At 36.2% G+C, this 19,599-nt stretch overlaps 2 protein-coding genes across 4 annotated transcripts in view; one reads left to right on the forward strand and one right to left on the reverse strand.

Moving 5' to 3' along the window:
- Nucleotides 1-4,545, reverse strand: part of SREK1IP1 (SREK1 interacting protein 1) — a 39,633-nt gene extending 35,088 nt beyond the window's left edge. Inside the window, exon 1 of the mRNA XM_033110500.1 lies at nucleotides 4,415-4,545. Within this exon, the coding sequence (XP_032966391.1) occupies nucleotides 4,415-4,427 (13 nt within the window). The 5' untranslated portion in view covers nucleotides 4,428-4,545. The remainder of the gene's footprint in view (nucleotides 1-4,414) is intronic.
- The window catches only part of CWC27 (CWC27 spliceosome associated cyclophilin), a 180,059-nt gene continuing 164,899 nt past the window's right edge, over nucleotides 4,440-19,599 (forward strand). Inside the window, exons 1-4 of one of the 3 annotated variants that reach the window (XM_033110497.1) lie at nucleotides 4,440-4,548; nucleotides 5,030-5,097; nucleotides 12,392-12,488; nucleotides 19,421-19,533. In XM_033110497.1, coding sequence (XP_032966388.1) covers nucleotides 5,056-5,097; nucleotides 12,392-12,488; nucleotides 19,421-19,533 — 252 coding nt within the window. In that variant the 5' untranslated portion in view covers nucleotides 4,440-4,548; nucleotides 5,030-5,055. Of the gene's footprint in view, nucleotides 4,549-4,654; nucleotides 4,706-4,732; nucleotides 4,752-5,029; nucleotides 5,098-12,391; nucleotides 12,489-19,420; nucleotides 19,534-19,599 lie in introns of those variants that run through there. The other 2 variants (XM_033110496.1, XM_033110498.1) reach the window with 2 other exon arrangements.

Below are 19,599 nucleotides of genomic sequence, written 5' to 3' on the forward strand. Positions count from 1 at the left end.
ACAACCTTAAACATCAGACTACACATTCTTTTCTAGTGTACATGGAACATTCTCAAGGATAGACCATATATTGGGACATAAAATCAGCCTCAGCAAATTTAAGAAGATTGAAATCATACCAAGCATATTCTCTGATCACAAGGCTTTCAAATTGGATATCAACTGCAAAAAGAAAGCAGGAAAAAACATAAATACATGGAGATTAAACAACATACTTTTAAAGAACGACTGGGTCAAAGAAGAAATTATAGGAGAGATCAAAAGATACATAGAAACAAATGACAATGACAATGCATCCTACCAAAATTTTGGGGATGCAGAGAAAGCAGTTTTAATAGAGAAATTTCTATCATTACAGGCCTATCTCAAGAAACCAGAAAAGTCCCAAATAAATAACGTCATGTTACACCTTAAAGAACTAGAAAAAGAAGAACAAGTGAAACCCAAGGTCAGCAGAAGAAAGGAAATAACAAAAATCAGAGCAGAACTAAATGAAACAGAGAACAAAAAGACAATAGAAAAAATTAATGTGACAAAGAGCTGGTTCTTTGAAAAGATTAACAAAATTGACAAACCCTGGGCTAGACTCACTAAGATAAAAAGAGAGAAGACACTAACAAAATCAGAAATGAAAAAGGGGAAGTTATCACGGACACCACAGAAATACAAAGGATCATCCAAGAATACTATGAAGGACTATATGCCACCAAATTCAATAACCTAGAAGAAATGGACAAGTTCTTAGAAACATATAGCCTTCCAAGGCTGAACCATGAAGAACTGGAAAATCTAAACAGACCGATCACCAGTAACGAAATTGAATCAGTCATTCAAAACCTTCCGAAAAGCAAAAGTCCGGGACCAGATGGCTTCACTAGTGAATTCTACCAAACCTTTAAAAAGGATTGAATACCAATCCTGCTCAAACTCTTCCAAAAAATTGAAAAAGAGACAGTACTCCCTAAATCATTTTATGAGGCCAACATTACCCTGATACCAAAACCTGGTAAGGACAACACAAAAAAAGAAAACTACAGACCAATATCTCTGATGAATACAGACGCAAAAATCCTAAACAAAATTCTAGCAAATCGAATACAACAATGCATTAAAAAAATTATTCATCACGACCAAGTGGGGTTCATCCCTGGGGCAAAAGGATGGTTCAACATCCGCAAATCCATCTATGTGATACACCACATAAATAAAATAAAGGACAAAAATCATATGATTATATCAATTGATGCAGAAAAAGCATTTGATAAGATACAACATCCATTTATGATTAAAACACTTAATAGGTATAGAAGAAAAATACCTTAATATAATAAAGGCCATATATGACAAGCCCTCAGCTAATCTCATAATTAATGGTGAAAAACTGAAGCCCTTTGCTCTACGTTCAGGAACACAACAGGGCTGTCCCCAATCACCTCTGGTTTTCAACATAGTGTTGGAAGTCCTTGCCAGAGCAATCAGGCAAGAGAAAGAAATAAAAGGCATCCAAATTGGGAACGAAGAAGTTAAATTATCACTCTTTGCAGATGACATGATGCTATATATAGAAAACCCTAAAGACTCCACCAAAAAGCTATTAGAAACAATCAATGAATACAGTAAAGTTGCTGGCTATGAAATCAATGTACAAAAGTCCATTGCATTCCTATATACTAACAATGAAATCTCAGAAAAAGAAATACAAAAAACAATTCCTTTTGCAATTAGAGCAAAAAGAATAAAATACCTAGGAATAAACTTAATCAAGGATGTGAAGGACCTATATGCTGAAAACTGTAAGACATTTTTGAAAGAAATTGAAGAAGACACAAAGAAGTGGAAAGACATTCCGTGCTCATGGATTGGAAGAATCAACATAGTTAAAATGGCCATATTACCCAAAGCAATATACAGATTTAATGCAATCCCCATCAAAATCCCAATGGCATTTTTTAAAGAAATAGAACAAAAAATCATCAGATTTGTTTGGAACCACCCAAGACCCGAATAGTCAAAGCAATCTTAAGAAAAAAGAACAATACTGGAGGTATACACTCCCTGACTTTAGCTTGTAGTACAGGGCAACAATAATCAAAACAGCATGGTATTGGCAGAAAAACAGACACATAGACCAATAGAATAGAATTGAGAACCCAGAAATAAAACCACATAAATATGGACAGATAATTTTTGACAAAGAAGCTAAAAACATACAATGGAGGAAAGACAGCCTCTTCAATAAATGATGCTGGGAGAATTGGATAGCCACGTGCAAAAGAATGAAACTGGACTGCTATCTGTCACCATGTACCAAAATTAATTCAAAATGGATCAGAGACTTAAGCATAAGACCTGACACAATAAACTGCATAGAAGAAAACATAGGTACTAAACTTATGGACCTTGGGTAAGAGCATTTTATGAATTTGACTCCAAAAGCAAAGGAAGTAAAAGCTAAAATAAACGAATAGGACTATGTGAAACTTAAAAACTTCTGCACAGCAAAAGAAACCATCGACAAAATAAAGAGGGAACCAACTGAATGGGAGAAGATTTTTGCAAACAGTGCCTCCGATAAGGGGCCAAAATATACAAGGAACTCATGAAAATCAACAACAAAAAAACAAACAACCCAATTGAAAAATGGGCAGAGGACCTGATGCGACATTTCTCCAAAGAGGACATACAAATGGCAAATAGACATGAAAAAATGCTCAACATCACTAATGATCAGAGAAATGCAAATACAAACCACAATGAGATATCACCTCACCCCAGTTAGAATGGCTAGTCATCAACAAGACAAATAGTAACAAGTGTTGGAGAGGCTGTGGAGAAAAGGAACCCTCATACACTATTTGGTGGGAATGCAGATTGGTGCAGCTGCTATGGAAGGCAGTGTGGAGGTTCCTAAAAAAATTACAAATAGAATTACCATACAACCCAGAAATCCCTCTCCTGGGTATCTACCCAAAAAATCTGAAAACATTTATACATAAAGTGTGCTCCAATGTTCATTGCAGGTTTGTTTATAATGGCCAAGACACGGAAACAACCAAAATGTCCTTCAAAAGATGATTGGATAAAGAAGTTGTGGTATATATACACAATGGAATATTATTCGGCGGTAAGAAAAGATGATATAGGAACATTTGTGACAACATGGATGGATCTTGAGAGTATGATGCTAAGCGAAATAAGTCAGACAGAAAAAGCAGAGAACCATATGATTTCACTGATATGTGGTATATAAACCAAAAACAACAAAAGAACAAGACAAACAAATGAGAAACAAAAACTCACAGATACAGACAATAGTTTATTGGTTACCAGAGTGTGAGGAGGGAGGGGGGTGGGAGATGAGGGTAAGGGGGATCTAATATATGGTGATGGAAGGAGAATTGACTCCGGGTGGTGAACACACAATATGATTTATAGATGATGTGATACAGAATTGTACACCTGAAATCTATGTAATTTCACTAACAATTGCCACCCCAATAAATTTAAAAAAGAAAAGAAAATGCTGCCACAGAACAAATGTGGACAAATAATATGGGGAAGGGTAGGATAAAACAAAGTTAGGGCTTCGGAATCACAGCTTCAGAGCCTTTTCTATGCTAAAGTGCATTCTGAATATCCAACTTGTGTGTGTGTGTGTGTGTGTGTGTGTGTGTGTGTGTGGAGGGGTACATTTTTCAAAATAGTGTTCTGCAGAACACACACTGTGGCCAAAGTGGCTTAAGGAGATGCCCTCCCCTACTTAGAACTTCCAAGTAAGTTGGTAGTTGTGGATGGAAAAATCTGGGAAGCACTTATTTTGCAGGGTTCATCGTTTTTTCAGGTCGGTACCCACTGGATACAGAACCTGAGGGCTGGGAAGAACTGCAGACATAAATCAACAGATCTTTTACAGAGGCCGAAACTGAGGCCCACAAGGACAAAACGCTGGTGCAGGGCCACCCAGCAACTACATACAACAGGAAGAGAGAGAAGTGGAACCTCGGAGCTCTTCGGCCCCAGCGACTTCCACTACAAACAATGCCTCTGGCTAGCTGGATATGCCAAGTGTTCCCACCCCAAATGTTATTTTCAAGCATTTCAAAGTAAGGTCCGTTTTTCTCGGCCACCCGCTCCCCTAGGCCTACAGGGACTGCCTCCCACCCTCCTACACTTGTCCTATAATCCCATTCCAGTGCAGTTGGTGCTCGGCTGGGGCAGGAGAAATAGTTTTCTTTCTTTCCTTCTGAGTTTATTTTTGGAGTGTAAACTTTTTCTGGTAAACCAAACGAACCTGTTCATTTTAACGCCTCCGCCTAAGTCCTCATGGGCGATACTCGGTATCCAGAGCACCCCACTCCACCCCACCCGCTCCCTTTCCTCGTTCAGACCCCGGAGCCCTGCCGTTGGTCTTCACCTGGGACTGCCATGGCGCTGGTAAGAAGGATCGCAGGAGCCGTAGGTTTTCGAGAGCACGTTCGCTTCCCGCGGGCCGCGAGGACAACGTACAACGAAGTGGCCTCCTCTTCCCACCCGCGCCACGGCACCTCGGTGAGAGTCCGCGAAGGCCCTCGGAGCCTTTAGCTATAGCGGAACCAAGTAGCAGCAGGTGCAATTTCCGGGGGAGTGATAATGCAGAGCACATATGGTCGGAACCATTGCCGCCAACTTCGGGGAGTGAATGAGACCTGCACACGCATGTAGTGAAGTAAACAACACCAAGACTTAGAAATCGTTCTTTTTAAAGTTGTAATGTAAATTTAAATAATCTGTAGGAGCTTACTAATTGTTTCTCGTTCCCTGGATGCCATTGGAATTCCCCTTCTCGGGGTTAGCGGTGCTCCGGTCCGGGGGCAACATGGCGGCGTCCGTGGGGACTAGTTTTGGGAAAAGATAGTGTTTGGTGTCGCTGTCTTGCGGGTTATTGACACACTGGAGCTTTCCGCGACCGCCCGACTAAAGGAAGCGTGTGCTGATAATCTATGAGCTTTATAGCTTTAGTGATCGGCCGTTCTCTCTCATCCCTAATTAGGAGCCGAGTTCTGATCACTGACCAGCATGAGCAACATCTACATCCAGGAGCCTCCCACAAACGGGAAGGTAAGGTCCTCATCTGGGATATCTGGGTTCCCCAAAGTGATACCTCACCGATAAAGGGAGTTCTGGGATCTTAGGTTTGGAAGAGATCACAAGAAGTCTTGTCCTAACCTTGTCTCTGATCAGGATTGCATCGAAAACCATATATTGGTAATTTTCAGCATATAGTTGAAAAAGTCAAGTGGAGATTTCTCCATCTACCAGCCTTGTAACCCCATTTTTTGCTTCAACCTAACTCATGCAGGTGTTTTCTAGGGTCCTAGGTACAAAAAGCTGAGTACATTTTAAAATGTGACATTTTTCTTTGCTTAACTTGGAGATGGGTCTTTCTCCATTCGTTCTACAATCATTTATTGTAAATGCCTGCTAGACACCAGGCACTGTACTAGGTTTGGGGGGATACAAAGACTGATAGATAGGGTCTAGTTGTTGCCCTAGAAGACCTTATGGGTTAGTTTGGGAGGCAGGCAGGTAAAGAGCAATCTTATGTCTGGTAGGCATGCTTATGGAGAGAGGAGCATATTGCTATGGTAGTCCTCAGAACTGAGCAACAGGTAAAGAAGGAAAGAAACTTCATGAAGGAGGTATCTTTTGAGCTGATCTTAAAACATGAGATGATGTGAGTCAGAGAAAGTGGGGAATGGGAAATGTTCCCACATTGGAATGGGAGAATGATTTCCTGATTGATTTGATAGTTAAGGTAGGTGTGGGGACAGAGCCAGGAGTGCAGTTTCCAGGCTCTTGGCCTCATGTGGAAAGGTGCTGGCTTAGGTAGTAAATGGCCATCATCTGTGATTGGATGGTCATCAACTGTGGGATGTTGGCCGTCAGCTGTAACCAGTGAGCCATTGGCCACTAATATAACTGCTGTGGCTACGTTAGCAGCAAAATGGGGGCTAGCAAGAAGATTGTGGCGGAGCTACCAAGAGCGGATTGCAGTTAGCATGGCAGATTGCAGCTAGCAAGTGAGGTTGGTTGGCAGAGAAAAGTGGACAGCAGGTTGCAGATCATGTGTCTCCAACCCAGCTGCCAGCGAGAATATAGTGGTATGATTCCCCTATCTATGGCTCTGTGGATATTCCTTTTTGGCCTCACCATGTCCTGCATTCTTATGTGGGGACCGGGACTAGAGACCCCCGAAGAGACCCCGCATGACAGTAGGTCAGCTGTTTCAAGGTGTTTATATGCAGATAGTTAAGGTAGGTCACCTCTTTCAAGGTGTTTATATGCAGTATGAAGCAGAGGAGGCAGTAATGGAATAAGTATCACCTGAATTGGACTGAGACCTACCATGTTTCCCCGAAAATAAGACCTAGCCGGACAATCAGCTCTAATACGTCTTTTGGAGCAAAAATTAATGTAAGACCCGGTCTTATTTTACTATAATATAAGACTAGGTAAAATATAATATAATATATAAGTATAGTATAGTATAATATAACATAGTAATTAATATAATATAATACCGGGTCTTATATTAATTTTTGCTCCAAAAGACGCATTAGAGCTGATTGTTCGGCTGGGTCTTATTTTTGGGGAAACACGGTAGTCTGTATCACACATGAAACATAACGAACCAGTGTAATAGAGAAAATAGGGGGACTGAAGCTATACAGTTGAATTAGGGTAAACTAAATTTATGTTAGATATAATTGTGTTGCTTTTATGTATCATAAATATGTATGCAGTCTTTTATTGACTGACATTTGTTAATATAATGAGGGCAATTTGAAATCAAAACCAAAAATGTTGTAATTGATATCCCTAGCAAAAATTTTAGTATTTTGGGCGGAGCAATTCTTTCAATTCTTTTCCCCCCACTCCTCACTCCTATCCCATATCACTGTGAAAATCCAGAATACCTACCTCTTTATATAAACAATAGTAGAGATTGAATACATTGTCTATCCGGATGGGCAGAATCTTCACACTTGCTGTTCCTTTCTCTAGTATTCTCTTTGGGCTGCTCACATGTCACCTTAGCAGAGAAGCCTTTCCTATCTACCGTCTATAAAATAGCAAATCTCGTTCATGCCCTGCATCTCAGCATTCCCTGGGCCCCTTCACCTTTTTTAGTGTTTTTCTACAAGACTTATTATTTATTGCTTATTATATCCTCCTCTTCCTCTTCTCCCCCCATGGAATGCAAGCACTGTGAGGGCAGAGACAGGCATCTAGAATGGTGCTTGACACGTGGTAGGAGAAGTTCAAATGTGTACTGAATGAATGAATGAATGAAGGGATGAATTGATGCTACTTTTCTCTTCTGTAAAGTGTTAAGCATCAGTGAGTTTGAAGTTATACTGCTGCTTGTCAAGGGCAGACTTAATTGCTTTACTGTAGAGGAAGATTTGACATGGTCATAAAGATGAAAACCTTTAATAAAGATACATACATGTCCGAATAGGATATTTTTTTGTTCAACAAATATTTATTAAATACCTAGCACATGCCATGCTCTATACTGGGTTTTAGGGATACGGTGGAAAGAAGACAGCTTTGTCCCTATTATCATGGAGTCAGCTGAGTGAAATATACACTGACCAAATTATTATGCAAATAAGTGTGTGCAAACTGTGATAAATACTGTCCTTCTTTCTGCACAAGTTTGGGCTGAGGGAGAACATCAGTCATGGCCCAAGACTTATATCAAAAGCAATTTGGAACTTTTTCCAGCATAAGGCTGATTGAAGATATTGAAGCTTTAAAGCTCTGTACCATAGAGAGCATGGCAAGAATTTTGGCCTGGAATGAATTTAAAGCAGATGTAATAACAAGTTTGCTCAATGAATATTTGCTTATAATGTCTAATGCTACATTAAGAACTGAAAAGAAGTAGAGATATTCAGAATAAATGGGACAAAATTCCTCCTTTTAAAGAGTATAATACCACCTGGGAAGTAATTGACACATTACATCACTGTTTAAACCCTAGCGATGGTCCAAAAACGTGCTGTGTTTTGCTGTGGTATGCTGTAACTCTGGCCTCTGAAGATGCTGCCCAGAAACATAACGCTTGATAGAAATTTCCTTATCCACTGAAGATTAAATTTCCATATGTTGTAATCATTTAATCTAAATCATATATTAACATACATTTATTCTTAAGAAACGTTTTATTATCAAAGTATTGTCTTACTTGGCAATTTTAACAAAAGCAGCTACTGACACCTGATGAAATAGTGATGACCAATAGGAAAGTATGGCCAACGGAGGTCTCCATGTGCTTTCTTTTTTAATTCAGTAGCTTATCAGTGAAAAGATTAAGAAACCCTGGAAAGCAAGGTGGCCCAACCACATATGCATTCTTTTTAGTAGGTATAAGTGACCTGTGTCCAAAAAAATTGTATAAGAATAATAGTTGCAAAAATAATTACCATTTTTTGAGCATTTACTATTTGTCAGGACCTGTTCTAAGCAGTCTATGTATAATAACTCATTTTGTCATCACAGTAAACCTATATGGTTATTATCCCTTTTTTTAGATAAGGAAATTGAGTCACAGAAATGTTAGACATCATGCCCAAGGTAACGAAGCTACCTTACCCTTCATACATGGAAGGGTCAGTATTTGAATTTGGGCAACCTGACTCCAGAGCCTGTAGAGGAAAGGGTGATGCATTAATTTGTTCTTCAGAATAGTGGTTTCTAAACCAGTGATTGCATACTTCACTGGTGTGCGAAAGCCTTCATGGAGAGCAGGAAAAAAATCTACATATTTCCATTTGTATTTATTTTCTCCTTTGTTTGTTTATGTGCAATATTTTATATATAAAAGGAATATATAAATTCAGTTATTCAATCATGTTCTATATATCATGATGTAATTTTTCCTACTGCCTTGGTAAATGGATTTACATTCCATGGTATTTAGGTTAATTAAACCAGCCCTCACAGTTTCTTACTGAAGAAAATATTAATAATGTAAACATAAGCAAACCATAAGAAAATGGTAGAGCTGAAACCTGTGAAAAATTAGAAATTATTATGAAAATCACTTGAAATGTGGTTTTCCATTTTTTAGTTTTAATGGTGAACTTTGTCTTAAATATATATTGTGCCTTCACATATTTATTAATAAGAATATAATGGCATTTTGATTTTCAAGACATTTAAAAACTAAGTGTATAGAACCGAAAGATAGGCCTGTACAATTTGAAAGCGACATTATGCTAAGTGAAAGAAGCCAGACACAAAAGAGCACACATTGTATGATTCCATTTATATGAAATGTTCAGTGAGCAAATCCGTAGAGACAGAAAGTAGATGAGTGATTTCCTGGGGATAGGGGTAGGAGGAAGTGGGGAGTGACTCCTAATGGGCGCAGGATTTCTTTATGGGGTGTTGAAATGTTCTGGAAATAGTAGTGGTGGTTGTATGATTGTGGATTATACTAAAAACCACTTTAAAAGGGTAAATTGTTTGATATATGAATTATATCTCAATAAAGCTATTATTAAAACGTTTCATTGTACCATTAGTAAAGTAAGAATTAAAATAGTGTTTTTATGTAATCCTTTAAATTTTTTATTCTGACTCTTATAATACCAGAGCAATATAGTACTACCTGTATTTTAATGTCATATTTTCTCTGTATGTACTCCAAATCCTTACTTCCCTTCCCATCCCCTTTTGCTTCTTTGCTAACAGTAGTGCACGCTTATAAAAAGTTTGGAGATCGCTGCTTTAGAATTGCAAGGAAGAGAAGACATGCCTAGGTTCCCTTAAACAATCAGGCTTTATTTCAAGTGTACAAGGGGATACTGAGGTGGGACAGGACATTGTCTTTTTAGGTGTGTGTACTTTTAAGATGGGGATGTACATCAGGCCTCGTGGAAAACCAGAAGGTGTTGCACTGTATGGTTCTAGATACAATCTGAGGGAGAGGGAGTTACTCAGTCTTTCAGTCAGCATCCCAAATGTGTACTTCCCAGGAGAATGAGAATTCAGTTGGGTTGGTTTGTCACCAACCGTAAAAGATCTGGATTATCTCTTTTGGACACTGTTTTATGCCAAAGCCAGTTAAAAGGCCTTGCTCATGTCCAGCCAATATGATTGCTTTTGATTTAGGCACTGTTCTCTGTTCAAATCGATTGTGACCAGGGTAACCTGGGGATTTCTAGGGCAGGGACCTAGAGCTTGATGGAGTATTTTTTCCAGTAGAGTATGGAATTTATGGAGAACTTTGTGGAGGCAGTACGGTGGTGTGGGAAAAGCATGGGCTTTGCAGCCAGGCCGCCTTTAGCTTAAGTCACTCACTGTGAGACCTTCGATAAAGTTACTTTATCTGAGTCTCTGTTTCTTCATAAGTGAAATGGGAGTAATGATAACTACCTTGTAGATGAAGATTAAATGAGATAAGATATGTAAAGTGTTTGGCACAGAAGTTGGCACATGGAAGGCACTCAACAAATGTTCCCTTCTTTCTTCAGAGGAAGTGTAATGGATTGAAATTTAAATTATTAAATAATGCATATTTGCATTTCTAGTTATTTTATATTTAAGAGTTAAGGAAGCCAATTTAAAAGCAACCATAATATAGATATTTTCACCTCCTTCACCCCATGGTCATTAAAGAATAGTTATAAAATAACTATGTAGCCAGTAAAAGCCCAAAAAGATACAATAAATTTATCAATATTATGTAAATTATGGCAATATAATCTGGGCTTCTGAAGCAAATTGAAAGGTAATTGTAGCAAAATACAGTGGATGAGAGAAATGCTATTCTTGCTTTGCTATTAACAAGCTTCCTTACTCCAGGCAATTTACAATTTCTTTGGGGCATCTATATAAGATGGGGACTTAACTGAATGATTTTAAGCTTCTTTCCTGTTTCAAAAAATTTGTGGAAATTAGCCAAAGGAGTTTTGGAAAATAAAAAGTGTGACTTATCTCAGTGACACTGATTTCCCATGAGAATCAGTCTCATGTTTTTACATACATTCCCAAACTGCATCCACTTTATTGCAAGAGCATTCTAAATGATTTTGATGGTCACAAAGCATTGCCCATTGATCACTGATTGACACTGATCACTGATCTACTGAGGTAGACTGCAGGAGAAAAAGTGATACTAGAGAAGTTGGCCTTCGGCAGTGTTCAAATTGAGAGTCTAACATTCTTATTGGTTATTAATAAGACAGTTATCAGCTGTTTCCTCCTGTAGGCTCAGTAGGGGTTCCCGTTGTTGCAAGATAATTGGTTGCACCAAGGAGTAACCACCTTCATGAGGTGGGAGAAGGGAGCCCATCAAAGATTCCACTTACTGCAGATGCTGATTCTGAGATATGCCATTTTAGTAACGTACAAGCCAGAAGTAGATGAAGAATGTTCCTTTGTAAATAGGAATTGGCATGATTTTGAATGAGAAAGTAGAGTGTTTATATTTAAAATGGTAATGGTAAAATTGTCTTACAGTGGCACAATTTCATGCATTCATTGTTCTTTAATTTCTTAATTTGCTACACCAATTTCATTGGAAGAAATGCATGGGAAGCTTTCTTGATTAAAACAAGTTCAAATTGGGTGGCTGGATGGCTCAGTTGGTTAGAGCACGAGCTCTGAACCATGGGGTTGCCGGTTCAATTCCCACATGGGATGGTGGCTGCGCCCCCTGCAACTAAAGATTGAAAACGGCCACTGGACTTGAAGCTGAGCTGTGCCCTCCGCAACTATATTGAAGGACAACGACTTGGAGCTGATGGGCCCTGGAGAAACACACTGTTCCCCAATATTCCCCAATTAAAAGAAAAAATTCAAATTATTTATTTTTATTAGTTTCAGGTGTACAAAACAATGTACTAGGTAGACATTTCACCCCTCACAAAGTGATAACCCTCCTCCCCCAATCTCTTGCCCCTCTGATGTCATATATATCTATTACAATTACATTCACTATTCCCTATGCTGTACTCTGTATCCCGTGACTATATATATATTAAATTATAGTTGACATACAGTATTATTCAGTTTCAGCTTCAGGAATACAGTGCAGTGGTCAGGCACAAATTATTTATTTTTAATGAATGAGTTTTTTTCTGTGATTAAAAAGTGATATATGCTATTTTTTGTTAAATCCTAAATTATTTCTGCAAACGGTATTCAAAAGATATAAATGTATGACTTATATGGAATATTTGAAATTTTTTGAGTATAAAAACAAAAGCCAAGCAAAGTTTCTAATTTTTACTTTAAAATTGAAGACTCATTAGTGAATGCTTCAAGTTGATAAGCCATTCAGCTGATTATCAAGCAAATGATAATTTGATATAAGGATGTTATTTTCTTTCTACAGGTTTTATTGAAAACTACAGCTGGAGATATTGACATAGAATTGTGGTCCAAAGAAGCTCCTAAGGCTTGCAGAAATTTCATTCAGCTTTGTTTGGAAGGTAATCTTAACTCTTGAGTTTTATTAGGTACAGGAAATGTTGTTAATTTAGAAATAAACTGCTGTGTATTTTTCTACAGCATTGAAGACTGGTGTTAAATAGTGGTAATGATTGACAGGAGTTCATATGAGTGACATGGTATGGAGCTATGTGTCAGGAAATGGAGAAAGGAAATAAAAAAATTTCTCCCAAATAAATCTGTACATTTTTAACAGAGAAATTTATCTCACCAAATAATACTTTGATCCTTTTGGATTCCTTGGGTATTTTCCACTTCTTTCTCTCATCCTCTAAATACCGGTATTCCCTAAGATTGCCACTAGTTATCCATTGTCTTTACTCTTCAGTTCTTACTTCCATCCTAATGACTATCAAATTTAAAATTCCAGTCATTTATTCTCCTCTTAGATCTAATTTACATATCTAATTGCTTAATGGACTTTTCTACTTGTAACTGCCACTGTCAGCTACAACTAAACCAGCACAAAATCAAATTTACCAGGTTCTTCCCCAGACTACCTTGACTTTTACCTACATGGTTGTAATTGCCTTTTACCTTGTCTTCCTCGCTCTCACCTTTAATCTTTTTACCTTTTATTTATTCATCTAGTAGTTGAATTTTTAGGCAGCTTGGCTTCCTAGATTTCCAGCTTTATTTTTCATTGCACTAAATAACATGGTTTTAGTTGATGATTATTTTTATTTCCTGAGCAGTTCCTTCCAATTCTCACTTTCACACATGTCCTCATACCTTCTTCATAGCCTCAATCTCCTCATATCCTCAGTTTTCTTTTTGGAATACTTCCTCTTCCCTTTTTTACTGTTCAAGTCTACCTACTTTTTAATATCTGTCCGAAGTTCCACTTTTTCCACAAAGCCTTCCCTCGAGTATTTAGTGATGTTATCAATGTCTCTAGTATTTTTTCAGATTTGAGTCATAAAGTGACATTTTTTTCTTTTACAAACTTTACAGAATTATACATTCACTTGAGTGTTTTCCCCTTCAGAATGTTCCCTCATAGAACTAAACATTCCAAATAGTTTTGTAACTTGTTGGCTTTTAGAATACATGGCATACGGTTTCCAATATTTCCAGTGGTGGCAAATCATTGTCCTACTCAGTTATATTTGATTTTTAGAGACAGACGATGGTTAATTGGGATATCAGAAACAGCATTTTGAGTCAAAAGCAAGATGTGAAAGAGAACCCAAAATAACCAATAGTAGGGGACGGCGAAAGCTCTCCAAGTAGATAATTAGACAAATAGATAATTATCAGGAGGAGATTTAAGGAATAAATCTACCCAGACCAAAAACAAACAAACAAACTAAAACTGCCAAAAAAGAAAAAAAACATCTGCAAAGACCATCACTGATAATTGTTGCGTAAGGCAGGAAGGAAATTGAGTCAGACAGGTAGGTAGTTCAGTCAGAGAAGCCTCCAATGACTGTCAACAGAGACAAGAAACACAGTAGACGCAAAAGTCAGACTTGTTTCTGGAAAGAAGTTTTGAGGAATCCAAAGCTCAAATTTTATAGTAGAAGAGTAAAAGTATAAAAACATTAAAAAGGATGAATGGTAAATTACAATCCATGACTAGGTGAATGGAAAAAACAGAAAACATCTGGATATAATATGACCATGAAGAAGAAAGACGGTTCTTAAGTTAGGTGATGATGAAACTTAATTCCAACAACAAAAAAATTATTCCCCTATTTATAAGAATACAAGAAGAAAAAAAAGAAAGAATAGGAAAATAATAAAAAAAATAACTCGAGCAATTCTGTTAATTGAACACGTGAAGGAATTATTATTGCAAAGGCTAACAAGAACCCTGAGCAACTAATTTAAATGAAGATACTCCTAATTGAATAAAGTCAAGGTTTTAAAAATATAATTCAGAGAACCTCATTTTAATTTTCTGACTAATGATTTATGATTTATTTATATAGCAAGTCATGATATTTCTAGATGTTGTAACTTGTCAATATTAAAACAATATTAAGATCTTGTAACATGTCAATATTAACGTGAGTGCAGAATTTAAAAAAAGCAAATGAATGAAAACAGGTGGGAGCACCATCTCATATATGGCTCTCAACTACACTGGTGTTCACAGTTAGAAGGAAGTTCTTAGTCTTTTTTTTTTTTTCAGCTTTATTGAGGTACAATTGACAAATAAAAGTTGTATATATTTAGGTTGTATAACATGATTTTCCAAAAGGTGTACAATATGATGATTTAGTGTACACACACAGTGTGAAGAGATTACCATGATCGAGTTTAGTTACATATCCATCAGCTCGCATAGTTACCTTTTCATTTTTATTTACTTGTGTGTGTGTGTGGTAAGAACACTTGAGATCTACCCTCTTTGCAAATTTCAAGTGTACAATACAGTATCATTAACTGTATTCACCATGCTGTACATTGGATTCCCAGAACTCATTCAAATTACAATTGAAAGTTTGTACCTTTTGACCAACATCTCCCCACCCCCCAGCAACGACCATTCTACTCTCTGGTTCTATGAGTGTAACTTTTTTAGACTCTACAATAAATGAGATCATACAGTATACGTATGTCCGAGGAAGTTTTTAGTTTTTTACTAAAACAAAAGATCTATAATTACACAGACTTAATCTTGGATTATATGTATTTGCAAGATAGGTGAACACTTAAAAATGAGTGAAGATTTTACATCATTGTAATTTTAAAAGGTAGGTTAAAAAAGATGTAAGAGATGGAAAGGTAAGCTTATTAGCTTTGATAATTGTATTAATTCCTCTCGAATATGAGGAAGGAGTAAAATTAGGTCTGCAAAACAAAGTGGGGAGTAGAAAGAGAACTAGATAAGAAAACCGAGTTTTTTATACTTTATGTAACTATTAATCTCTTCTGTTTTACCTCAGACTTCTCTCTTTAAAGTCTGTGCTTTATCAGTTATCTTTTATCCCCTACTTCTTTTAACAATTTAGTAATTCTTTATAAGTAGCAAACATAAGTATATATTAAGAGGTTAAAATAAATAACTTTACAAAATTAAAATACTGGTTAGGAAAACACAGGCTAAAATAAATAGGGCAGACTGATCACAAAAGTTTCTAAATAAAGAATTGTTCATGATAATATTTACAAAATTAAACATAAAACACAGGATTCTAGAAGAAGAAAAGCATATAAATGATTTGAAAATGCAAATATAAATTCCTGTATGTACTTGGGCAGAAATATAATTAGTCAAAATCTGTCACAATAACCATTCATTATACAGTCAGAAATAAAAACTACAGTGACTAATACCGGAACCAGAGCAGCCAAATATGAACTTCATTTCATATTTGAGATATTTGTAAATTTCTTTTTCAGTAGTGGAGAAAATTCAGGAGAATATTATGACCATGCATAATGACATAATAAAACCTTTCTTTAAAATTATATATGCTGCCAAAGTGAGCACTCTTTCTTTAAAATTACTTATGGGAATGGTACATAACAATTTAAGAATGAAGTCAAACATTGCAAACGGTGCATCTATATAGCACATGGAAAGCTATAAAGACAATTGTAAATGCATAGTTCAACAATGATTATTGATAAATTGCAAGGAAGTAAAAATAGTAGGTATGGAAATTTTGTGGAAAATTTAAATTCTAGCTTTGATACTATACAGCATTATGGTGTAAAGAAATTATAGAAAAGTCCTACTCAATACATATGGTTATTATAATAATTGTATTCTTCAAACAAGAATATAATTAGGAAAATAAAAAAGAAAAGTTTAAAGTAAAAAAACCAACATCACTGAAAGACTTAGTAAGAAATAGGAAAAAGAAATAAATAGGTAATTTTAAAATTTGAAAGCACAAGTAATAAAGACCTCTTTCATGACCCCTTCTCTCACATCTAATAAATCTCTAAGTCTCATAGATCCTACTTTCTAGAGAATTCTTGAATCTGTGCATCTCAAGTAAGCCATAGTCATGTTTTAGCTCTTGAGACAGCACTTGTTTCTCTCTCTCTCTCTCTCTCTTTCTCTCTCTCTCTCTCTCTCTCTCATCTTTTGAAAAAGCAAATCTGATCGAGTGCCCCCAAAAATGATGATTGACTATATATAATGGGCCTAAGGGATTATTTTCATTTTCATAATATCGACTGGGGTATGTTTTTTATCAGATTTGAATGTGAATTTGTAGAATTTAAGTAAAACTATTAAAGTTGACCTCACAATTTTAATGAACTTGAAAATGTATAGGTTTCCTCCACATTACCTTAGTTAATCTTTAGAACAATTTTGGGAGTTAATTTATATGGTTAATTTTATAATGACAAAATTACATATACAGCATGGTGACTATAATCAGTAATACTGTATTGCATATTTGGAAGTTGCTAAGAGAATAGATCTGAAAAGTTCTCGTCAGAAAAAAATTTTTGTAACTATGTATGGTGATGGATATTAACCAGACTTATTGTGGTGATCATTTTACAATGTCAAATAAGTATCTAATCATTATGTTGTTGACATATTGACATATAACACGTGAAACTAATGTAATGTTATAGGTCAATTATATCTCAATAAAAAAAAGAAAAAGAAAATTGAGTTCATGGTTGCACAGCTAACAAGAGGCAAAACAGAACTGACTGCTGCATACAAAGTTAATCTGAGTATATGGTTACTTAGGGATACAGGAGAGATTTTTTGTACCCCTTGGTTTTTACAATTTCTGTTTGTAACCAAGTTTCTGTTTGTCTCCTTGTAATTAAGGAGAACTTGTCTGCATTGGGGAGCTTTTGTGAATATAGCCCAACAGCTTTTCACTGGGAGAAGGGACTGAAAAAATCAGTTGGTCTTCCTTTCTACTTCTTCCCCCTCACCGCTGTTATTCAACATAGTACTGGAAGTCCTAACCAGAGCAATCAGGCAAGAGGAAGAACTAAAAGGCATCTAAATTGGGAATGAAGAAGTCAAGTTGTTACTTTTTGTAGGTCATATGATTCTTTACATAGAAAACCCTATTAGAAACAATAAACAAATACAGTAAAGTTATAGGATACAAAATCAATATACAAAAATCCATTGCATTCCTACTTCTTCCAATCCATCCTATGTACTGGATATAGTTGTTAGATTACAGAATACAATTTTTTTAAATATGGATTTTATTTATTAATTTTTTAAATGAAATTTATTGGGGTAACATTGGTTAGTAAAACCACATAGGTTTTTAGTCTACAATTCTGTAATACATCATCTATATATCACATTATGTGTTCACCACCCAAAGTCAGTTCTCCTTCCATTGCCATATATTTATTTGACCCTCTTTACCCTCTGTTACCGCCCTTCTTCCCCCTCACCTTCTCGTAACCACTTAACTGTTGTCTGTGTCTATGAATTTTTGTTTGTTTTATTTGCTTGTTGCTTTGTTTTATACCCCACATGAGTGAAATCATATGGTTCTCGACTTTTTATGACTTATTTTATATCCAGTTATATATATCTTGCAAATGTAAATAATTATGAGGGTGCCTACAAGTCCCAATATTACAGTATTAGGTTGGAGCAAAAGTAATTGCGGTTTAAAAGGTTAAAAATAACTGCAAAAAGCGCAATTACTTTTGCTCCAACCTAATACTTGGTGAATTGTGATAAACCATAACCATGTTTTGACTCATAAAGTGTCACAAAGTACCTGTGTAATAGGTATTTATGAATTATGTCAGTAAATGTATCACTACAATTTTTCCACAGTAACTGTAACATTTTACAATCCAACTAGTAATGTATAAGCGTTCCAGTTTCTCTACCTCCTTAGTGATATTTGTTATTTTCCATTTTTTTGGTGATAGCCATACTAGTGGGTGTGAAGTGGTATTTCATTGTAGTTTTGGTTTGCATTTCCCTAATCACTAATGATGTTGAAAATCTTTTCTTATGCATATTGGACATTGTTGTTCCTCCTTAATATTAATTCTCTGGTTCAGTCAAACCCTAATTCTTGTCCTTCCGCCCCCACCAAATTCTTTGCTCATGCTTTACGTCGCTGAGATGCCATGCTTCTGCCATACCCCGCTTCTTTCTCCTCTGCAAAATCTCCCTAATAATCTAGGTTTCAGATAGTAAATACTATCAGGAGATTACGTATGATCTCTATTGTATGTTTATGGCGTCCAAATAATATATTTATATGTAAATATAAATAATTTCTTTCAATCATTTAACAAACTTACTGAAAGTCCAATTGGACTCAAGTATATATTATGTTGTTTATTTTATTTATTGAAAGTTTCTTGGGAGGGTGTATTGATGGTGCTATATCTATAATCAGTGAATAATTTTGATGTATTTTGGGTTTATGTATTTTTGGTGTGAATTAATTTTCTATGGGGAGAAGAGGAAGAATTAGGAAATAAGGCATTAATCTCTATAGGGTTTCCCAACCTTGGCACTGTTGACGTTTGGGGCCAGTAATTCTTGTCGGTGTCTGTCCTATGCTTTGTAGGATGTTTACTGTCATTCCTGGTCTCTACTCACGAGATGCCAGTAGCATCTCCCACGTGTGACAACCATGAATTTCTAGACAGTGACAGATATCTCCCAGAGAACGAAATTGTTGTTCCTCCTTCCAGTTGAGAACCTTTTATCTATACCAAGATTCTCTCATTTTTTTTTTTTTTGAAAACTATAATCCAGAGTTTGAGGGAATCCTGGAATTAAATAAAAAACAGCCATCTACAGGTTTCTGTAGAAATGTGCTGTTTTCAGAAGATATTTTATAACAAGTAGAAAAGAAAAGGTTTTGAGTTAGGAGCTTATTTAATATCCTGGGGGATGGGAGAGTCCTTGTGATTCTAGTTGTATTAACTCTAATAACTACAATTAGGCTTTGCTTTAGACTTTGATAAATTATTTTTATTTTTTCAGCATATTATGACAACACCATTTTTCATAGAGTTGTACCTGGTTTTATAGTCCAAGGGGGAGATCCTACTGGCACAGGCACTGGTGGAGAGTCTATCTATGGAGCCCCATTCAAGGTGAGACTGAATTTTTATTATCATTTATTTACGTCAGCTTGGATTGCTTAATCGAAAATGATTGTA

This window comes from Rhinolophus ferrumequinum, chromosome 7 (assembly GCF_004115265.2).
Source record: "Rhinolophus ferrumequinum isolate MPI-CBG mRhiFer1 chromosome 7, mRhiFer1_v1.p, whole genome shotgun sequence".
Taxonomy (NCBI): Eukaryota; Metazoa; Chordata; class Mammalia; order Chiroptera; family Rhinolophidae; genus Rhinolophus; species Rhinolophus ferrumequinum.